This window comes from Hibiscus syriacus, unplaced genomic scaffold (assembly GCF_006381635.1).
Source record: "Hibiscus syriacus cultivar Baekdansim isolate YM2019G1 unplaced genomic scaffold, ASM638163v2 tig00003725_pilon, whole genome shotgun sequence".
Lineage (NCBI taxonomy): Eukaryota > Viridiplantae > Streptophyta > Magnoliopsida > Malvales > Malvaceae > Hibiscus > Hibiscus syriacus.
Window position 1 is genome coordinate 2359394 of NW_024061982.1, and position 23979 is coordinate 2383372.

General features: G+C 33.1%; 1 protein-coding gene across 1 annotated transcript; it reads right to left on the minus strand.

The window, feature by feature from the left end:
* Positions 1-12026: 12026 nt before the first annotated feature.
* On the minus strand, positions 12027-13013 carry LOC120183796 (E3 ubiquitin-protein ligase ATL23-like). The gene is made up of 2 exons (XM_039188428.1): positions 12870-13013; positions 12027-12836 (listed from the first exon to the last, which is right to left on the minus strand). The coding sequence occupies exon 2, from the start codon at positions 12789-12791 to the stop codon at positions 12300-12302; it is 492 nt and encodes a 163-aa protein (XP_039044359.1). The 5' UTR covers positions 12792-12836; positions 12870-13013; the 3' UTR covers positions 12027-12299.
* Between the last annotated feature and the right edge of the window lie 10966 nt (positions 13014-23979).

Genomic DNA, 23979 nt, shown 5'->3' on the forward strand with positions numbered 1-23979 from the left:
ATGTTATTAATCGAGTAATGATTAGACCTATTTTAAAGAAAACTCCATATGAACTTTTTAAAAATAAAAAGCTTAACATTAGCTATTTTCATCCTTTTGGATGTAAATGTTTTGTTTTAAACAACGGTAAAGACAATCTTGGCAAATTTGATGCTAAAAGTGATGAAGTAATTTTTCTGGGATATTCCTTAAATTATAAAGCTTATCGAGTATTTAATAAAAGAACTTTGGTTGTATAAGAGTCCATACATCTTGTTTTCGATGATAATCTCCTTCCGAGGAAGGATTCTTGTTTGAATGATGATGTAGGTTTTATAAATACAAATGACGTTGGAAATGACGTTGGAGAACCATCATCAAAGGAAGAAATGAAAGATGAGGAAACTCAAGATCCTCTCAAGAATCCAACCATTGAAGAAAGGAAAGTATCTTTCCCAAGGGAATACAACTATGTCAAGGATGGTGAGATTATAGGTGATCCATCCAAAGGGGTAACAACTCGATCTTCTCTTAGAAATATTTGTAATTATGTTGCATTTATCTCATGCATAGAGCCAAATAATATTAAACAAGCATTAAATGATGAACATTGGATTATGGCTATGAAAGAAGAGTTAAATCAATTTGAGAGAAGTAAAGTATGGACATTTGTTGAAAGGTCTAGTAATAAATCTACTATAGTACTAGATGAGTATTTAGGAATAAGCTTGATGAAAGTGGCAATATAGTGAGAAACAAGGCTAGACTTGTTGCTCAAGGGTATACTCAAGAAGAGGGCATAGACTATGATGAAACATACGCTCCCGTAGCTAGGATGGAAGCAATTAGAATGTTATTAGCATTTGCATGTTTTCATGAATTTAAATTATACCAAATGGATGTTAAAAGTGCATTTTTAAATGGTTTTATAAAGGAATAAGTGTATGTGGAACAACCTCCAGGTTTTGAAGATTTAAAATTTCTAAATCATGTTCTTAAATTGACTAAAGCGCTTTATGGTTTAAAACAAGCTCCTAGAGCTTGGTATGAAAGATTCTCAAACTTTTTAATTGAAAAAGGTTTTTCAAAAGGGAAGGTTGACACTACATTGTTTTTAAAGCATAAAGGTAAAGATTTATTAATAGTTCAAATTTATGTTGATGATATAATATTTGGTTCTACTAATGATGTTCTTTGCCAAGAATTTTCAATGCTAATGCAAAGTGAATTTGAGATGAGCATGATGGGAGAGCTCTCATTTTTCTTGGGACTCCAAATCAAGCAAAGAAAAGATGGCATCTTCATCAATCAAGCTAAGTACGTCCAAGACATGCTCAAGAAGTTTGGACTGGAAAATGGAAAACTGCATGACACTCCAATGAGCTCATCAACAAAGCTTGACATAGATGAAGGAGGTAAATGTGTGGATGTTAAATTATATAGATCAATGATTGGTTCTTTGATTTATCTAACTGCAAGTAGACCGCACATTATGTTTAGTGTTTGCTTATTTGCTAGATTTCAATCATGCCCTAAGGAATCACATTTACTAGCTGTTAAGAGGATCTTTAGATACCTTAAGGACACTCCTAGTTTAGGACTTTGGTATCCTAGAGACTCTAGCTTTAGCTTGCATGCCTTCTCTGATGCAGATTATGGAGGATGCAAATTAGATAGGAAAAGCACCTCCAGTACTTGCCAATTCCTTGGAAATATGTTGATTTCTTGGTTTTCAAAGAAACAAAATTGTGTTGCATTATCTACCACTGAAGCGGAATATATTTCAGCCGGTAGTTGTTGTGCACAAGTTTTATGGATGAAACAACAACTTTTTGATTATGGAATTGAAGTAGGTACCATTCCTATTAAGCGTGACAATACTAGTGCTATTTGTCTTACTAAAAATCCCTTCCAACACTCTAGAACTAAGCATATTGAAATTAGACATCACTTCATTAGAGACCATGTCGCTAAGGAATATGTAGTTCTAGAATTTGTTGATACTTTTCACCAATTAGCGGATATCTTTACAAAACCTTTAGACAAAGAAAGATTTTGGACACTTAGGAGAGAATTAGGTTTAACTGACCTATCATCACTTAGTGTTTAAAATAATTTTAACATTTTTAAGAATAAATGAAAAATGCTTATAATAGTAACTTTTTGATTGCATTTATTGCTATTAGTTAGGGGGAGTTTATGTTCTTTGGTGAAAATTAATTTTATGTTCAAATGTTGTTTAAGGATTAATTTGATTGATTGAACATGATTAATTTTCAATATATGAATTGCCAATACCACTAGAGCTAATTAATTTAGCATTTTTGAGAGTTTAAAATGGATTTTTGTCATTTTTGTGCTTCATGCATCGATATACTTAACAGTGCATCGATGCATCCCTTTGAATATACATCGATACACCATGAAGGTGCACCGATGCACGCCTTGAATGTGCATCGATGCACAAGGCCATGCATCGATGTATCCATCGAGTTTTTGGATAAAAACCCTATTTCTTCCTCATTTTCTCAAAACACTCTTAAAACTCTCTCTTGGCCGCCACTCCTCTCTTTTTCCTTACTATCAAAATTGCTCCAAATCCTTGGTTTTTTTTATTGGAATCTTCGATCTTTTCAACTCCTTATCCTGCTCTTATCATCAAATCGTGCAACACAACTTCTTATTCTCACAAAATCTAAAATTTTCAAGGTATTTTTCTAAAAAACCCTATTTTATTGAATCTTGATCTTAGGACTAGTTTTAATTAGTTCTAGGATGAACATTATATCGGGCATTGATTGTTTGATGATTACAAACTAGATTTTACAACTAATTTCATCAAAAACTCACAAATTACAACAAATTTTTGAATTTTCGAAATAAAAAAATTATTCGAAAATCTAAATTTAATTTTTAAATTTGATGTTTTTGATTTAATTATGTTGTTTTCATATACATATTATGATTTTTTAAAAATTATTTTCAAATAGTTTTCAAAACCTTGCCCATTAGGATTTGATTTAGAGAACCTTGAATTATTGAGGACTCAATTGAGTTTTGGGATTGATTAAATTGCATACATGTGTTTCAATTTGCAGGTTATATTCCTTTTCCTGATTCTTAAACCATGTCTAATCCCAAACGCCCTAGAACGTCATCAAGTCGTTCTCGTTCAAACTAACCTCCAAATCCCGTTCCTCCTCCACCTAATAGTCTAATAGGATCCTGTTTTGATATGCCTGAATGTCGTAGAGACGAATTGTACTCTAGGTACAGAAATTCTTTCCAATCCTATAGAATCCGGGAATAGCGTATTCCTTCTCTTCAAGCCATGATTGATATTGACTTCGAATACCTTTCGATTCTTAAAACTTGGAAGTTTGATAAATTGTTTCACCTCAAACCTATCGTCTATCAATAGTTAGTCTGCATCTTCTACTCCAATGCGGTATGCATTCAAAACCAAACTCAATATGGGTCTATAGCCATTAGATCCTATCTTTTAGGCCAATATATTAATATTAACCCCGAGACTATAGCTTTCCATTTTGGGTTAGATGATGATGGGTTATATAATGAGAATGAAAATGTGGAATATCCCTATGTTCCAAACTCTAGTGTTAGTACTCTACGATCTTATCACGATCGTTTTCTTCATTTGATGATCTCTTGGTGGTTTAGACCATCCGGAGTAGGTACTCCACTCTTCGTACTAGGGATTTATGGTGGATGCACTTTATTAAGAATAAGATCAAAATAAATCTGCCCCATTATATTTAGTCAACTAGTGGACATCATAAACATTGTTCCTTCAAAACATGTCGAAACATTGATTTATGGATGTCTTCTTAGTAGCCTTTTTATCAAACTCGGTCTAAACGTCTCTCTCGACAATCGTATCCCTCTCCAAAATCAAATCAATCTCACCTCATTGAAGAAAGCGGATTAGAAACAAGACGAGGAAACAGGTCTTTGGATTTTCAACCCGGTAAGCAAACCCTGGGAGCTAGTTCTTCACGAGCTGCTCTAGCTCTTTTCGTGCTCCTCCTCCTCCGGCACCGGCTGCTAACGATGATCCCGAGTTTCAACAACTTATGCAAGATATCGATGATCATGTACCAGACGATGAGCCTGCACTGGAACCAGCACGACAAGAAGATCAAACGCCACCCTATTTTCGATCTTTCTTGGAGTCGTTTAATCTGAGGTTTGCCTCCATGGAGTCTCAGATTACTAAGTTTCAGTGGGAGATGTGTGAACGTATGGACGCTCTCACTCTTGAAGTTCGAGCTCATTATCCTCCTCCTCCCGATCCTCCGATGGAGTGAATTTTTTTCTTTGTTATGTTTTCTTGGATTTTCAAACTTGGATTGATTTTGATGTTTCTAGATGTTTAAATTTGATGGTTATTGGATGTTTTGAACTTATTTTTTGTTTTATGGATTTTTGAACTTAATATTTATATATATTTGGTTTGATTTTAACTTTATTATTTTGAGCTTAATGTTTCTTAATTTTTGCATCATATTAGTTCATTATGACCAATTATGTCATTTCACATTTGATTATGAATATTGATTATGAAACTAATGGCTAATCTCTCTTTTGATCTTTGATCTTAGCAGATTAAGCTATATATATATATCAATTGGATATGTTTTTCAAAACTTTGTTTAAATCGATTTTTAAGTCTTTTTGATTTAACAAAAAGGGGGAGAAATGTTAAAGTGTTAAAGTGTTAAAATGTTTTAAAGGGGAGAAGTGTTAAAGTAAGGGGGAGTAATTTCAAACTTAATTTTTTTAAAATTTATTTTCAAAGAAAATCTTAAAATTACACACATGTTTTGTTATATCAAAAAGGGGGAGATTGTTGAAAACATTTTGATGTTTCGATATAACAAATTAAGTATAAATGAATTTTAAGATTTTACAAATGATTTTCTAAAGTATATTCGATTTAATTACTCTAATATCAAATTATTACTCCAAGTCTTCAAGATCAATTTCAAACCTTACTAAATGTGTAAAATTGTGTTTTATACTTAATATATTTTTGAAACAATTTTCACAAAGTATTTTGAACCAAAATCAAGCCTAAAATCAATTTTTCAAAGTGATGCACCGATGCACCAATCCATGCATCGATGCACCATGGAATAAATTGAACATCGAATGCATTTCATGCATCGATGCACATACTATGCATCGATACACTCAGAGTTTTATGAAAACATCGAATGCATTTGATGCATCGATGCACCAGCCATGCATCGATGCACTCTGGCTATTTTAAAACATCGAATGCATTTCATGCATCGATGCACTCTTAGTGCACCAATGCACTAACGGTCCAACGGTCAAAATATTTGAATTTTACACTTGATGCACCTTGGGTATGCATCGATGCACTGACGCTCCCAACTGATTTTATTAATTGTTTTCACACTTAAACGGCTCTATTGACTCCACTAATCATCCCCAACGTTCAGAATCATTTGAAGGTGTATTTAAACAAGCTTAGAAGCCATTGATCAACAACAAGAAAACACAAGAAACAAGAATCAAGAGAGAATCAAAGAGAAGCATTAAACCTCAAGTTTGAGCATTTCAAGCCTATTTTTCATTCAATATTCATTTTGCTTTCAAGAACACTACTTGCACTCAATTGTATTCATTTTTGAGTATTCTTTTCTCTGTTCTAGAATTGTGCAAACAATCTACCTTGTGAGGATTTTCTTGTAAGTTTGCAAATTTGTAATCTTCTCTTTGAGAAAGAGTGTTATCAAGAATTGGGGTATATTCTTGAGGGTGTTGTAAGGTTATCTCTTTGGCCTCAAAAGAAAGAACAAATTAGTGAATTTGTTGGAAAATCCTTAGTGTGGATAGCTAAGGTAGTGGACTTAGACTTTGGTTGAGAAAGTCGAACCACTCTAAATCGATGTGCAAATCTTTTCAATTTTCTACAAAAGCTTCCACCAAAATTTTAATTGCCAATTCACCCCCCTCTTGGCCAATTCCATCTATCGATTAACTCAACATGTTTATTACAGATGTCATGCCCAGGAGAAAAATAAGTGATATGCGGATTGTTCGAGCTTCTCAAGAGTATGAACAAACAAATAATGAGGAATCAAATGTTGTTGACTCTTTGGAAGTTCCTATTATTGTTGAAAAATTTGAAAATCGACTAGAAGATATGATGTAGATGATACGAAAAAGTCAACCTTAGAGTCCACTATCTTAGGTCTTATTTCAGTTATATGTTTTCTTCATTCTATTTAACAATGTTGAACTGCATTATATATTACGTTAATGTAAAGTTTGAATTACTATAATAGATTTAAATTTGGTTGTTATGGAATTAAAGTTTGTTATTATAGATATCATGTTTATTGGATAATGGTACAGGTTGAAAATTAAATTTGGGTAACAGAAGAGCGGAAATCATTGGTTGCAAAATTTGTGTTAATTATCGACATTTGTTATAAATACGTAATCAATACCGGCGTTTTACAAAAAAAAACGCCACCAAAGTTTTACATAATTTGAGGCGTTTATACAAAAAAAACCATTATAGAATTGTCAATAGCGGTGTTTTACTATAAAACGTCGCTATATGTCATGACCTTTATCGGCATTTTTTGAAACAAACACATCTACATGTCACAATATTTAGCGGCGGTTTTTTAAAAACGCCACAAAAGAAATATATATATAGTGTCATTTCTTAACAACACCGCTAGAAGTCTTAATATTTAGCGTCATTTATGGAAGAAACGCCGCTAAAACTCATAACCTTTTGCGGCGTTTTAGACTAAAACACCACTACCTTTTGCGGCGTTGGTTTAAGCGGCCCATTTGGTGGGGTTTTTTTACCACAATTGTTTTAGCGATGCTAAAAAACGTCGTTATATGACTAAAAAATGCCACTAAAAACCTGATTTGTTGTAGGTGTTGTAAGCTCGGCATTGTTGGATTGTCAAAATGATAGAAGCGTCATTTAGAGCTTCAGAATGAGAAGTTGACCCTTCAACGGGCTCATCCCGGTTCCCATTTTCCAAGAGGACAGTTTCAGAATCAAGAATGATGCTTCGAATCTCTTGGTAGAACCAAAATCTGGAATGAGCAACTGAATGTTCATCCAGTCTCCCATTGATTTCAATATAGCCACTAAACATTTTATATCTTCAAGTTTCATGGTTGCTTGCTGGAGACTGTAGAGACAATAGTGTTGTTGCTGTACAAGGAGGAATCAAATATGTTTGACGAATTGACATCGCAATCATAATTGATAAAGATATCTGCTAAGATTTGTGAACCAACACAATGTTTATCCAGAAAATGTAGAACTATCATCCTTTGCTTAACTCGAATCTTGAATTTCAGGCCAGCTAGAAACCTCGACACCAAAATAATGAAAATGGAGCCAGAAAGCTGGAAAACAATTAATAAGAGTTCTTTAATAGTGACAGACTCAAGTTCTGCATTATGCCACCTAAAATAACATTTGGTTATTTAGTTTGAAATTTTCCTCAACATTTGAGCTTTGATTTAAAATTATTTTGAAAGAAAACTCGAATTCAGCTATGATTTTATCCTAAATTTTTTAACGGTTGGATTTTGATTCAGAATTATTTTGAAAGAATTTAATTATTTATAATACTTAAAAATAGTAAAATGGTGTAGGAATTAGTGATGGTAGAGATGAAAAAGAAGAATATGAGAAAAGAATTAAATAAAACAGAAAAAATATTTTTAGTAAAATTGAACAAATCAATGAAATATTGAGCATTAATCTTACTATTATATATATTAGGCTTAATATTAAAAAAGTGTTCAAATTATGTTTCTTTTCCAATTTAGATATTTAAAAAAATTCAATCAATTCATATGTCTAATGTTATAAACATTATCTTTTTGTGTGTTTCAATCGTAAGAGACTTAAAAAAAGTCTGTAAGTGACACATATTACATTTATATTTTTTAAAAATTTTATTTTTATTTTTAAAATAAAAATATTATTTTTAAAAATATATTACGTTTTTTTTAAATCTTCTACTCCCCCACCCCCACGCGTCATCCCCCTTCTCACCTCTCCCTTCACTGCAGCAAATTAAAATGTTTACTGTGAACCAACAGGGGCAGCATCGACACTATTCTCCCATCTAAATCCTCGCGTATTAATCGCCACTTCCATATATGAACACCGGCGAGCAGATTTTTCAATCTGATTGAGATTTCGAAATTTAGGATTCTGATTCGGGGATTTTGGTATTAAAATTTAGGGATTTCGGATGTAATGTTAGGGGAACGAGTAAGGAGTTTCGGTCGGTGAGGCTTTGATCGCAACGTTGACCGATTGACAGCATTGATAGATGTCGGCGAAGGTAAGGGATTGAAATTAGAGATTTTAGGAATTTTGAGTTTTTTTTATAATTTTATAAAATTTTAGGGTTTTTTCAAATTATAATTTCAAATTTTTTACTTCAAATAAATTTTTAAAATTATATAAATGTGACATGTGTCAATTAACAAACTTTATTAATATCTGTTACGGTTTAAACACTTAAAATGATAACGTTTATAACGTTAGACACCTATATTAATCGGGTACCTAAATGATAAAAAAATATAGTTTAAACATTTTTTATATTAAACCTATATTTAATGATGTGTGTCACTTCTGAGTAATTTATTGTTATCATGTTAAAATTTGACTATTAATATAATTGATAGTGAAATATTTATATATAAAATTAAAATAAAGAAAAAGATTTTGTGAGAGAAAAATCATTCAAATAATGAGATGGATTTTTTTATTCAAATAAGGACTATCAAAGTTTATTTTCTTAAATTGATTGTTTCATATAACAAATTAGGAAGACGCATGGATCACTCAGCTTTTTTATGAAGACACATGGAAGATTTGACTTCTTCCCAATCTCTCTAGATGCGAAAATGGTAATGTTGTTTGTTAGTCTCCTTGAACTGACAAAAGAGTTGGTCGAAAATGATGGAGGAGCATACGTCATAGATGAAGCTTGGGTTGTTGGTGTCCTTAAATTGGTCGGAGATGGCGGAGCAAATACCATTGATGAATTTTGGAAAGATGAAAAAGACAAGCACAAGACCTAATGCGGGAATACATTGCGTCCTTCGAACGTCTTTCAAAAGACACCAAATGATTTGATGACTTCCAACTTCCAATTAATATTATAACATTCACCCAATAAAAAATCTCCATCACCCTATGATATAAAAATTATTTTCTTACTACATTATCTCAAAATATTTATCATTTTATGACATTGATGAATTCGTTATACTATATGTACCAAATAAACAATTAACATCTTATTTTTTACAAAAGTAATACAAAACTTATCTAAAATAAATCTTATTTAATTATTTATTACTATAAGTAGAACTAAATAAAATTTATAATAACATTTTAAATGAGACTAGATTTAATATAAAGTAAAATATGTTAAATTCTAAACATTAATAAGACTCAAACTTGATTCGGCCTATAAACTTTTTTACAAGTCCCTAGTAATTTTAAAAAAAATAAATAAATCTCAAATGCAAATAAAGAAATGTTGCGAGACGCACGCCACACCTTGATATGGACTAAACCCACCCATCGACTCGAAAATGAACGCATACAATTCATTAATATAATGGAACTAAGCTTAATGTTTGATAGCTCTATATACGAATAACTTTACAAGAAGCCAAAGGCGGACACCGTGTCCCTAATAATAGTTAACACAGCTGCCTATATTTTTCTTTTGGGTAAACTACAAGTTTAATATCTAAATTATTATTTTTATTCTGTTTTGGTATTTAAATTTTTATTTTTTTCAAAGTCATACGTAACGTTTAGTTTATGTTTCATTTTAGTATCTCATCATTAAAAATTTAACGGTGATGTTGACGTGTCACCATAAGTAATGCCACATAATCATTGAAAAAATAAAAAAATATCATGTTAGCAGTTCTGTTAATTTTTTAATGGTGAGTATCAAATTGAAACATAAACTAAATTTATGTATGATTTTGAAAAAAATAAAGTTTAGGTACCAAAAGAAAACAAAAATAATAGTTTAGATAATAAACATATATTTTACCCTTTTATTTTCCATCAATGTGAGGTTAAGATTTTAAGAGACACCGGGCTATAACACAGCCTCAAACATCAGATTCCCAAAGTGAATATGTTTTTCACCCTAACTCGGGATAACCAAGAAAGATACAAACTATTTGCATAAAAATATGTCACGAAATAAAATATATTTCATAATTAATTATTGAGTGATTTCAATTATAAAAGATATATTTTTTGGCAAAAGGATAATTTTTGCCCCTGTCTGTAGTAGACCTAATTTATCATTTTGCCCATATTGTATTTCCGCATCAATTTAATCATCGAAATTATTCAATTGCATCATTTTATATCGTACTTTTCACTTAAAATCCTAAACTGATGACTTTAAGTTAGGGACTAAGGTTTGGGGTTTATAGTTTAGAGGTTATAGTTTAGGGTTTAGTGTTATCAATTTAGGATTTTAAGTTAGGGTATGATATAGAATGATGCAATTAAACAACTTTGATGGCTAAATTTATGAGAAAATATGATAAAAGTGAAAATAATATATTGGATCTACCTCAGGGTTAAAAGTGACCCTTAATCTTATTTTTTCCCAAAGAATTTGAATTTGAATGACTATGTGCATGGGTGTATACGTTACCAATAACTAAAAAATATTAAAATAAATATTATTTGTAATTTTCTCACACTATCTAATCAATATAAAAATTTAGAAATTAAATTCAAATTAAATTATCAATATTTAAAACAGTGAAAATCTTATTCCATCATATGAATAAATAATTGAAATCAATCATTCATATCCATACCCATTACAAAAAAATGACAAATGAACCAAACATGTCAATAAAATTGCATCTCTACTTGTATGCATATAACCATTCCAAACAATCCACAAGTTTCAAGAAGTATGACATGGCCCTTCTTTCTGTTCCACATCATATCAAACTACACACGCAATTATTAAAAGATTTATGCGCAAAAAATCATGATTAAAGCATGTGATATATTATTTAAATATGATATTTAACAAGTGTTATTACCACACTAGTTGTATTTCTCGTTCAATAAATTAATTAATTACTGCAACCACTTTCGTATGCCTTAACAAGTGTTATTACCAGACTAGTTGTATTTCTCGTTCAATAAATTAATTAATTACTGCAGCATACACCTCTTTGTTAAATGATCACTCAGTCGTACGTCTTTAAATTTAATAATATTATATACGTACCAAAAATAAACACTTCCACGATCCTACAAAACTTATTGCTATACAGAGTAAAGGTAGAGCCGTAGTGGTGAGGTCAAGTGGCAATTTAATTTGCCTAATAAAATTTACATGATTTTTATTCAAAAATTTATTGATTTGATTTAGAGGAAAATAGGAAACACAGAACCCTAAAACTGTGGGCTAAAGCCTAAAAATGCTAGTTTTTAGCAGTCGGCCAGATGCCATTGCAATGTTCTAGTATCACCAGTCTGCCACCAGTCACTCTTCATGAACAAAACACTGCTGGAGTTGGGACCCATTTTGGGAAATTCATTCTAAGGAAATATATTCTAAAGCTATTTGTTCCCTTATGTGTCGCGGCCAGATTGATGCACGCTGCCAAATGCTTCACTTCCCTGGTAAGTATTAAAAATAAATTTAAGTTTTTTTAAAAAAATAATATTTCATTTTACTATCTAAATTATTAGATATGAATGATTTTTACTATAATTAAATCAAACAAATTATTTATTAATATTTAATTTAACCAATTAATCTAGATTGAGTTTTGTAAAGATATGTTAAACGACCATGAGAACACAGTTTCCTACTGATAAGATACATGATATACACCATAATGTACTAATGCCAGTTAATGCGTCTACCTTTTCCCAATTATTCTATCAAAATGTTCTTGCTTTCCACCCCTTGAATCATCGTCACCTTTTTTCAACTTTCACATTAAACAAAAAGAAAGCAATTTCTTCAGGGACGGACTTTTACCCATCTTGTCCACTTTAGTAACAATGAGAATTGATTCAACCGATGAAATATCAATAAATTATAAGAGAAAGGAGAAGCCATACATAGATGAGAGTAAAATACTAACTTAGGCGAACGTTTTTCTTGATCTCTTCCTAGGAAAACCCTTTATATAAACACCCAAAACACTGAACTTTATACTCAGACAAGGCCCTTTTCTTCAATGTTAAAGGTTTAGCAGGGATTATCATCACAAGGATCGAACAACTCAGGCTCAAGCTTGGCCCTACAAAGAGGACAAACCGAGTGCTTCGAGAGCCAAGTATCAGCACATTGCAAATGAAAGCCGTGACGACAACCGGGAACCATTCTAGCCGATTGATCCGCCTTAATCTCATCGAGACAAACCGCACACTCGCTCCCCAGCACAAGGTCCTTCCCGGTAACCTTGGGTAGCTTCTCAAGCTCCGAAACAGACAACCCTTTCTCACCCACTTGCTTAACCGATGACGACCCTGAATTATCAGCCCGATAATTCGAGGCATACCATAAGAGACAGATATAAACAATGAAAACCGCACTCATGCCGGCGCACGGAAGAAAAAGGGCTAATAAAACAGAAACCAGCATCGGGTGCTGGTTGCCGGCGAAGGTGGTGGTGTTTAGGGCAGGTTGTGGAGAAGGAGAGAGGAGAGGAGGAGGGGAATAGTGCACGCCATGGCGCATAATAATCAGCTAGTTAATGGGGAAGTGTTAAAGTTTGGGCCTTTGGGGAAGGCAAAGGAGAAGGGGTTATGGAGGGAGAGATGAGAGAAAGATAGGGTGGTAACTGGTAACGGCTATATTGGGCAGGGAAATTATGGAATTATTAGCGTTTTAGTTATAGAGAACAGAGCTGAGGCGTATCGTGGCAGACACGCAAAAAGCCCCCGAAACGGCACTGACGAGTTTACAGTTAGGTTTTTATGTCTAATCTCCGTTGTATTTTTCTGCTGAAGTGCTTGCGAAAACCAGTGGCCGAGTGCATGGGTGATCAATGTGATACACCAATAAGTTATGTTTTAAAGGGACCGGATATTAATTTCCTATGTGAAATAATTTATATGTTTTAAAATGGATGAAGTTATGTATATTTATTTTAGAAAAATGATAAAAAAATTATGATAAATGATATTAGAACGATTATTTGATTGTTTGAATTTACATTAATTGATTAATGAGTCAAGTCTTAAAAAAGTGAGATTTTAATCCCATGTTGAAAATCAATGACTCAATCAATAGATTAATAGAATAAAATAAAAGATCATTTGATTTTATGTGAACTGATATTGTCATGTGTTCGTAGAAATCTTTCGAAAACTACTAAATCTCCGCTAATAAAGACCCTCAAAAGATTCGAAATTTTGAGTAGAGCTTTCAAAAGTTTCTCTAAGACACGGCATCATCTTCGAAACCATCCCTTGTTAGATCGCTTTCCGAAGTACGTACTCTTCAGTTTTGTGACCTTTGAAGGAGTCAAATTTGATCATTAACAACCATATGTATAATATATCAGCCTACTAATATGCATGATGACTCTAGGTCTGACACCAACTGTTAAAGGATCATCATAAAAGTTTATCAGACAAACTTGACGGGAATTGGGAGCTCTTCTCTCCACTTTCTTCTCATTCTTTACTATGATCCTTTCTTTATGCCTCTGTGTCTCTGACAGGAAAATACTAAGATCGAGTCCTCACCGACTGTGATTCTCTGTACAAATAAGAAAGATAGAACTATTAACCGTTGATGAGACCAGATTATTCTCATCAACAAATAACAATATTAAAAAAAAGAGAGAGAGATAGATCAATCAACTTTTGAAAATATTTATATATTTTTATTATTTTTAAAAAAATTAATGATTATCAACCAACCAAACAGATTAAATAAAAACAGTTAATTTAATTGATTCAGTCATCGGATCAATTTTACAACCTTATCTATTCTACTTTAATTTTAAAATTAAGCATATATGTAATGATAGATTATCATTACTAATTGTGTGAGTTCATTCCCACTTAAGATAACTTTCATACTATTAATAGTTAAATTAAGAATGAAAAATGTATGACTTTGTTGAAATTAAAAAGTTTCTCTACTTTTGTGGTTTCCAAACTAAGATTAAAACAAGTGTTGTGTTGTAAATTGATAATGGATTTAAAATAAGATTGAAAACAGAAAGGACTGGCAATGGATAGTGGAGTATGGGCAGAGGGTGAGAATTGCATCTGACAATTGGTTAGAAAAAAAATGATTGGCAGGGAGATTTGGTTTTGCCCATTGAATTCAATTATATAATTAAATATGATAATGGTACCGCTAAATGTACAATTTCACTTTTAATTTGTGGTGTGTGGGAGGGACCATTGATTTAGTGGGGGTTCCTTTCACCTAACTTGTTATTAAATTCAATAGAAAAGGATAGACTTTGGTATTAGGCTTAGGCCACATGTCACACCCCAATTTAGGAGTTGGATTTTTTATTTTAAGTGAATTTAAATGACTAAATTACAAGTTCTATAAACTTGCAGCTCAGTTTCGAAACTCTTGAAATTTTAGGGAGCTAACCCTGAATTATCTTATTTTTCTAATATGTTGAAAAAAAATAAAAACCAGACCCCAATTTGATAATCCAAAGTAGTCTATTGGTGAAACCTAAACCCCAAACTCATCAACCAAGCTATCCTCGTCGCTCCGTTCGACCGCCGTTCAGCGCGCCGTGGCTACCGTTCGACTCACTGACAATCGGCGACCAAAACCCCTCAAACCCCTCGTCGTAAAACGACCCCTAACGTCGTAATTTTCGATGTAAGATTCCATCGGTTTCAACCCTGCTGCCATAATTTTCCTGATTTCGGCAGATCCGACGGTTCGTTCGCCTCACGCCACCCTAGGAAGACTTCCCAGCTTCGTGGGATCAAAACCTGATCGACGAGTGAGGTTGTCGTCGCCATTTTCGCCGATCGCCAGAATGGGCAAGCATTTCAGTCCTCTTCTTTTAATTCCGTTGGTTTTTGGCTGAAATGTTGATGTTGGTTAGATTAATTTTGTTAAGTAGATGAACAGGGAGTGTTCGGTCGCCTGGAACTGCCTCCGTCGCCATCGCACGCACCGCCACGAGCCGACGATACGCATGGGGCTTGTTTTAGCCCAAGGAAATTTCCAGAACCGGGTCTGGTCAACCCAACCCACCTACCTGACCCGCTTAACCAACCCGACCCGACCCGGTTTTACCTGATCCGAACCGTTGACTGGTCTGACCGTTTACCGGTCTAACCGTTAACTTTGATCGGTCAGACCGTTGACTTTGACTGAAATTATTTTATATAGGGTACTCTGGGACTCTGGTATGACTGAAGACACTGCCAGGTTCAGTCGATATTGGTAATTCCTTGTATAGGTTCATCACCGACTGGTAATTCGTTATGGACCTAACTCTTGGGTGGGCTCCTAGGCCTAATGGGCCTAGTGGTAAGACCTTATGGATCTAAGGTACTCTCTTAGGGATGCTGCTATGTGCTTTTGGGTAAGACCTTATGGACCTGAGGGCACTCCCCTCAGGTGGGAACCAATGTTTTGGCTAGGGTAAGACCTTATGGACCCAATGTGCTCCCTTAGGTTGGCTTCTACTCCCTTTTGGGCCTAGGGTAAGTCCTTATGGATGCAGTTCTGGGGAACTGCATATGGCTTTCGGTTGGAGGGTTATACTATGATTTTTAAATATACGTTTTAAATTGCTACTATTTTGAAAATGATATGTACATTTTCACTGGTTTTGTGGGAACACACTAAACAACCTATTCTGATCTCCTGAATCCAGTCATCCGAAATATTTCCCTCTGAACTGAAAGCTTACTGTCTGTTACTACCTGAGATATCAATGTGACCTCAACTCAGCCTAAAAGTCTGTAGATTTGAATCAATAATGAAACATATGTTTATATGTTATATGTATGTTCTTCAGCATAATTTGGTAGTTTTGTATTACTGAGCTTTCCGAAGCTCACTCTGTTACTCCCTTTTTCAGGTTAAGAGAATTGAACCAGTGTAAATATTGACGTCAGTAAGGGAGTTTCGCCGACGTTGCTTGCGGAGTACAGTGCATGTGATTAAGGGGAATGTAGCTTGTATTATGTTTTTATATTCGAGTCTAGAATCTATTTTATTTATGAATATTTTTAAATTTTATTGTTGTGTTTATAAATTGTTTTATGATTTTACATGTTTAAACAAAAAATTTAATTTTTTGGGATTTTTACGGTGGGTCGCTTCGGTGACCCTAATGTGAATCACCCACATCGGCCCCACATTCTGCCTGAGGGGGTTGCACCACATATCCTATGATTTTGCAACATATCATTGTATCTACAAAAATAATAATAGTTTAAGTGGAAAGTAGCTTGATATCGTTTAAGCATGTCTCAAGTTTGAATCCTTATGTACGCAAAACAATTCCACTAATAATTGTTAACCATTAAAATAATGAGAAAGAATTATTTTTGAGAGATGTAATCATTTTGTGATCTTTGTAACTTTTGGAGTTTATATCGCAAAGATAAGTCTTATAGGGATATTGGAAGAGTGATTTGAGATGCTCAATGTTTTGGTATAATACTGAATTCTATGATACATGAGATATAATGTATTTTTACCCTTTGTGATCTTTACATTTATAGTGGATTATTATTCTTTTCATCCGCGGAGGTAGACAAGACGGCCACATTAAATCTTGTCTCTTACGTATGTCTTATTTTATGTTGTTATTGCATATGTCTCAAAGTTAGATGAATATACTAATCGTATTATGAAGGTCTCTTGAGTCAAATTTTGAGTTTAATAGGATTGGAAATTTACCTAATATTTTTACAATGAGAAATTAGTCTAATTAGAGATAAAAAAGGGAATTTTTTAATTTAAGAGAAAAGGAGGACCTAGAGTATGACTTTCTCGTTAAGAGAAATTATAACTGATTTAAGATGATTTTTAACTGCGTTGTGGAAAGCCTTTATTTCTTCTCATTTCCAAAAGTTTATTCTTCATACCTTCACTTTCTTATCATTCTCCTTCATCCAATCAAAGGATTCATATTTCATCCATTTTGTTTTCCAATCCGAAATTCCAAAGTAAGATTAATGATCTATGGATCATAAGCTCCAAGATGAGCTCACCACTTCTTCAATGGTGGCCATGAGTTCATTTGAGGTTTTTGGGAGGGTTTAAGTTCTAAGAGCTCACTCTCATGATTCCTACTCAAAATTTCATAAAAGTAGTTGTTATTAAGCAAGTTGTAACCATTGTTTTGATGCTAAAAATGCAACAACGTTAATTTTACAATGTGTCGAATTCGTCAAATAAAACATTTTAATGTCTAATAAAAGATAAATTGTAGTATAGAGAAATATGATCAATTTACAGAGACTAAGGAAATTGATAACGTCGTTTCCTGGTTTGATTCAACTGAAAAAATAAATAAATAGGAGTTTTAGAGAAAAGGAAAATAATTAAGTAAAGATGAAAAATAAATAAAATTATTGAATGGTGAATAATAAATGAATTCATATATGAAATTTTTTTAGCCTTAAGCTTTGTTAGCATCAGTTTTGATTGTTCATAGAAATTAATTTATCCTTCTTCGTTAGTGCAATGGTTACAGTCTACAGGAACCAACCCCTGCAACTAACCATTCTCTTAATTAATCGATTTCAAACCAATAAAAAGTTGATCCTTGTTGAACGATCTAACCACATCAATCATCGTTAGGACAATGATAGAAAATACCTAACATTTTTATATGATAAAAAATAAAGAAAGTAAAAAGAAAAAAAGAAAATAGAAGCCTAAATTGATAAAATAAATAAAGAAGTACTCAAATCCAATCTACCCAAAATGTTGAACTTCAAGGGGTATTTATACACATGATCTTAAGAGGGTGTGGTAGAAAACCCTTAAATCAAAGATAAGGGATATACATATAAACTAGTGGCCCTCATTTAAATAAAAGATATGATACAAAAGATAAGGATAAAAATTTTGAATCTCGTGGCTCTTGTTAAATATTGTCTTATCTTCTAGAAAATCCTGGTTTATCTTCTCGATAATGTTCAACTAGTCCCAAAATCTACTACAAATGATTCTAATCGTGCCATGCCCTAAGTCGTGCCCACGATATGTGGAAAGCTTCCAGATTTTGTCTACAACGTTGATTTTGGGCTAACATAGTCCAATGAAACTTCTAACCAAAACAAGGCCTAAAAGATAATGAATTAATAATATCTAGACCAAATATAAGGAATAAACACAACAATAATATGCAATATTTCACATATATCATCTTGCTTTAAATTAGTGGAAGAGTTGGTTAAGGCCCCAAGAGCACGAAGGATTTGGTTCTGAGAGAAATTAAGGTTTTGAGTTGTTTGGAAGTTGAGGTAACCCCTTATAATTCTTCTCTACTACTTGTAGTTCATTTGACTTAGTATTTCTTACTTGTATGGAGTGATTAAACATGTTAGGGGCTTGGGTGCGTGTGGATTCACTGTGGATGATCTAGAAGTTAGATTTGTGTAAAAATGGTATTAAATGACCAATAATAAATTTCATAAATATTAACAATCTACTTAGGCCTTAAAACAAATGTTTAAGATAAGTTTGGGGTGATTCTCAAGTGAAACAATGCATTTCTGGGTTGAGTATCAAAGCCCGATGAACTGGTATCGATATTGTTCTTCGTAGGATAAAATCTAGGCTTTTTGGAATGAGAGTATCAATATTTTTCTTTGGTATTAAAACTAAGGGCTTAGTATCGATATTGAGTATTTGACATTTCTTATTTGACTATACATGTAGGTATACTAATGTTATGAATGCATGTAATATTGTAGAGTTATTTGTATGGCACCGAACTCGTAGCTCAACGTTGAAAATGTGTTTCCATTCGCAAGTACCTAGGAGAAATTCGAAGAGTTCCATTACCAAGTCAAATTTTCAACCGTTGACATTTCAGATAGAGAAGATGTATTTTATAGGCTTTATGTTGTATTTCAATCATAACTCCTTTTTATAAAACTTATATTTGATACTCAATTTGTATTATTTTAGGGCTCCATATTTTATAAACTTAAATTATACTATTTATTCTATATTAATGATTATATCTTTATGATTTGGTTAAATATTTTCAAAAGAAAGAGATGGTTAGTCACTTCGATAATTCTGTGGAACACTTTAATCTTCAAATTTAAGATAGATTGAATTAAGATATTAACCATTTTCATTGTCAACCATTTTATTTTGAAAACAAGACAACATTCAATTTTTTAAAGTTGCCAAATTTTGGATGCAATGGAGATACTCTAATCTTTTCCACAAGTAATTAATTACTGAACATTTTTTTTCATCTAATATAAACACATGCCTCCAAAATCATACTTTTTCCGAAGAGAAGCTTCAATTTTTTTAAAGATGATTTTATGAATATTCAATCGTACCTAACTCAAAACGATCGATGACAACTCTATATTTTAACGAACTTTTCAAGATAAAATATTCATTAAATACCTAAAAACTAGCTTCGACAATATATGTTTTCTTATAAGAAAATTTAAACCTTGATCATTGATGTTGAGACGTTTCTTGCCCTGGCGACGAGAGTGCAAATAGTATACCCCAGATGGTGTAACTAGTCTCGAAAAAGTAAGTGCTTATCCACCATGAATCAGACTAAACACCAAATTGTAGAGTCTTCATCAATATTTTTATTTGGTGAGATTGGTCACCAAAATGTCATATTATTTTAATAAAAATTCCTAAGAATAATATTAAAATAATACAACTCGGGTCTGCTTACCAGAAAAATGAGTTCGTCGGTTACGTATGGAAAGAATTAGCATCCCCACAATGCCCAAAATTGGTATTGGTATTTATTAATTAAATGTCTTTGCAGTAGTTTATAAATTTGTTTTCTAAATTAAATAACTTAATATAAATACTAAATATTTAATATAAATATTATTAATACTATTATAATATTTAAAATTAAAATTATATAAACTATGTTAATATGTTATAATAATAATCCTAAAGTAAAAACACTAGTATTAATTAATTATACTAATAATTATATATATATATATATATATATAAAATATTAAAATTAATTGACCCAATTCGAAATAATACTATAATTATGTACTAATTATATAATTTATCCTTTATTATGAATAGGGTTAAAATATAAATACTAAAATATAAAGGACTAAATATATGATTTCACCTAAAATATATGTATTTATATAATAAGGACTAAAATATAAATATATAAAATGCGAAAACCAAATTAAATTACTCAAAATATGCTTATAATGACCAAATTACAAAGTCAAAGAATTACAAGGACCTCGCGTGTAGTTTCCCCATACACGCATTTACACACAAGTCCCTCATCAAAACGGCGTCATTCAGGGAGGGATATAAATAGGCCGAATTAGGCTTAAAATTCCCAAAGCTTCTCATTTCTCTTCTCTATTTCTCTTTCTTTGGAGAGAGAAGCTCTCACATCTTTCTAGAATTCCCTCGCTGGAGGGAATTCGTCCCCAGCCGGTAGCGATCGTCACCGCATTCTGCTGTCGCCGGCCACCACCCACTGTGGTCGGATATCAACCAAATACGCCAAATCGACCCCTTTTTTTCCTAAACACGAATCCAGTAACATTTTCCTCTAAAAATTCCTAAATCGCAGTAGATCTAAGAAAATATACCTTCGACGTTCGACTTCTCCGGCAACGCTTGGGCTTTCTGACGATGGTAATGCTTCCTTCACTATTTTCTCTTTATTTTTTGATTTTGGTTGTTGTGTATTGGGTGGTTTGCTTGCTCGTTGTGTATGTTTCCTTTGCAGGGTCACCCTATTTATAAGGTTCTTCGAGTCCCCTTTCATACCGGTTAAAAGACTGTACCCCGGTGAGTCACCGGAGCTACGGTGGTGACTCACCCTAGGGGTGGTGAGATGCGGTGGAGAGGCTGGGTGCATTAAATGCACCCAGATCTTGCGGATCCGGTAAGAACATGGCAGCGTCGTGGCATGTGTTGGTTGGTGAGTTTGTCGGCGAGGCATCATCATCTCTACGGCGATACCAGAATATCCCCAGGGTTACAATGAGTATCCTAGGGTTTCTGTCGGTCGATTGTGGACCGTTGGATTTACTTCTGGATCGGACGGTTGTGGAAGCTTGTGGCGCTGGAACATGTGTGAAACCCTAGCAGTATTAGGGTTTGCTTCTAGTGTGGGCTTGTTGGGCTGTTCGGTTCAAGTCTGGTTCTGCACTGAGTTTGTTGGGGCTACTTGGGTCGAATCTGGTTGTAACATGGGTTTAAGGTTGTAATCGGGCTTTCGGACTTAATGCATTTGGGTCTTGTAAAATTGTAACTATTAAGAATAATAATAATAATAATATAAATATAATATAATATATATTATTATATTTATTACTTATATATAAACGTAACTCGGACGAAAACTATTGTCGACAAATGCCCCTCTTCGCTTATTTTTGTGTAAACAAGAATAAAGCAAAGATAAAAAGACAAAAGTTTTCGTCGAGTGGCCTTTTATTTGATAAAAATTTGTTCCACTACTCTTTCGTGGAGATCGAACTTTTGATCTGATCTTGCTTCACTACTCTTTTTGTGAAGGCTGAATTTGCATTGCTTCACTACTCTTTTGTGAAGGCTTGATTTGCATTGCTTCACTAATCTTTTGTGAAGGCTTGATTTGCATTGCTTCACTACTCTTTTGTGAAGGCTTGATTGACTTGAGAAGAGTTTTTTTCACTACTCTTTCGTGAAGATCAGATTGAAGTTGATTTTATTCCACTACTCTTCCGTGGAGATCGAATTGACTTGGAAAGAAATCGTTCCCACTACTCTTCCGTGGATGTTATACTTGTGCAATCTTTGGATATCCCTCTTTTATGGATTTTAAGTTAACTATTCCAATCTCGAGATTTGGACTTTCGGCTTCTTTTTGAAAACCTGCAAATGTGACATTGTGTTTGCTATCATGCATTTATGAATGTCATGACCTTATTTATGACTGAAATGTGCAATAACAAAATTTCGGGGTATCTTTTTTTTCGAACAAGGACCCTTTTTTACTATCCATTCTTGACTTAGTCTCATCATAGATGCAATAAACATAATCATTTTATCTCAACGGATCATCTTGATCCTTTTTGGTTGAACCTGAACTTGCTTTTATTCTTCTTGAATTCCACCAAATACAAATTATTTCATCAATGACAAATATTTCATATCATCATAAAATATCTGAAACCTCCTATGTACTTCAATGTTTCATGTATCATGCAACCATATGTTAAAACATTGTTAGCCTCAGAATATCATTATTTTTTAAAGACTTTTTGTACAATAATACACCATGATTTTATGTACTTCAAATTAATCTACATGTTTTAAAATTTTCAAATCAAGATGCTTTGCAAAAAAAAAATTATTCATACAAAGAATTTACATGGCAAACTTTTATTTGTAGAAGATAAAGTAGGCATATTCAAACACCATTAGCATAAATGCTTTTGAACTGGCACACTGCAAAGTGATTTGAGTGTAGCTTCTGTCAAAAGGATCTCAAAATTATGATGAAGGTATGGAGTTCCTCGAATCCTTTTTCCCATTATACAAAATATCTTTTAACTGCATCTGAATTTACTGGAAAACATAATTCAGGTCCATCCATTTCAGTAAGGACTAAAACTCCTCTAGAAAAAACCTTTTTTACAACATAAGGTCCTTCTCAATTTGGCATCCACTTTCCTCGGTGATCCTTTTAAAAAAGTAAAATCCTTCTGAGCACAAGATATCCATCATAAAATTCTCTGAGGCGAACGTTCTTATCATGTGCTTGTATCATCCTCTTTTGGTACATCTGACCATGACAAATTGCTTTCATTCTTTTTTCTTTAATAAAATTTAACTGGTCATATCTGGTTTGTACCCAGTCTACCTTATCTAGATTTACTTCTGATAGAACCCGTAATGAAGGAATTTTTACCTTAATTGGCAAGACTGCTTCCATCCTATAGGTTAATGAAAATGGAGTTGCTCCAGTCGATGTTCGTACTGAAGTTCGATAGGCTAACAGAGCAAATGGTAGTTTCTCATGCCAATCCTTATAAGTTTCAGTCATCTTCTCGATAAGCCTCTTGATACACTTATTAGCCGCATCAACCGCTCCATTCATCTTTGGGCGATAGGTAGTGGAATTATGATGCTTTATCTGGAATTGTTCACGGACGGATTTCATCATTTTGTTGTTCAGATTCAAAGCATTTTCAGTAATAATTCTTTCTGGCAAACTATATCGACAAATGATCTTTTTTTCAAGAATTTACAGACTGTGGACTGAGTAATGTTCACATAAGAAGCTGCTTCTACCCATTTGGTAAAATAGTCTATCGCCACCAAAATGAAGTGATGACCATTTGAAGCTTTGGAAAAAAAAATTCCAATAACATTTATGCCCCACATAGAGAATGGACAATGAGCTGTCATTACATGCAATGGATGAGGAGTATACTTCTGTCTCCATAAATTTGACACTTGTGACACTTCCGGGAAAAATTAACACAGTTTGTTTCCATAGTTGACCAATAGTATCCAAATCTCATAATTTCTCTAACCACAAATTTCTTTGATATCCACACATCTCAATAGGACTTGATCTAGGCTCTTTTTGTATAAGACTTCCCCATCGAGTACATACCCGGATGACATTCTTCGGATAGTTCTCTTATTATTTTCAATTGCTTGTTCAGGATAACTTTGATATCTGATATATTGCAAAATATCATAATAC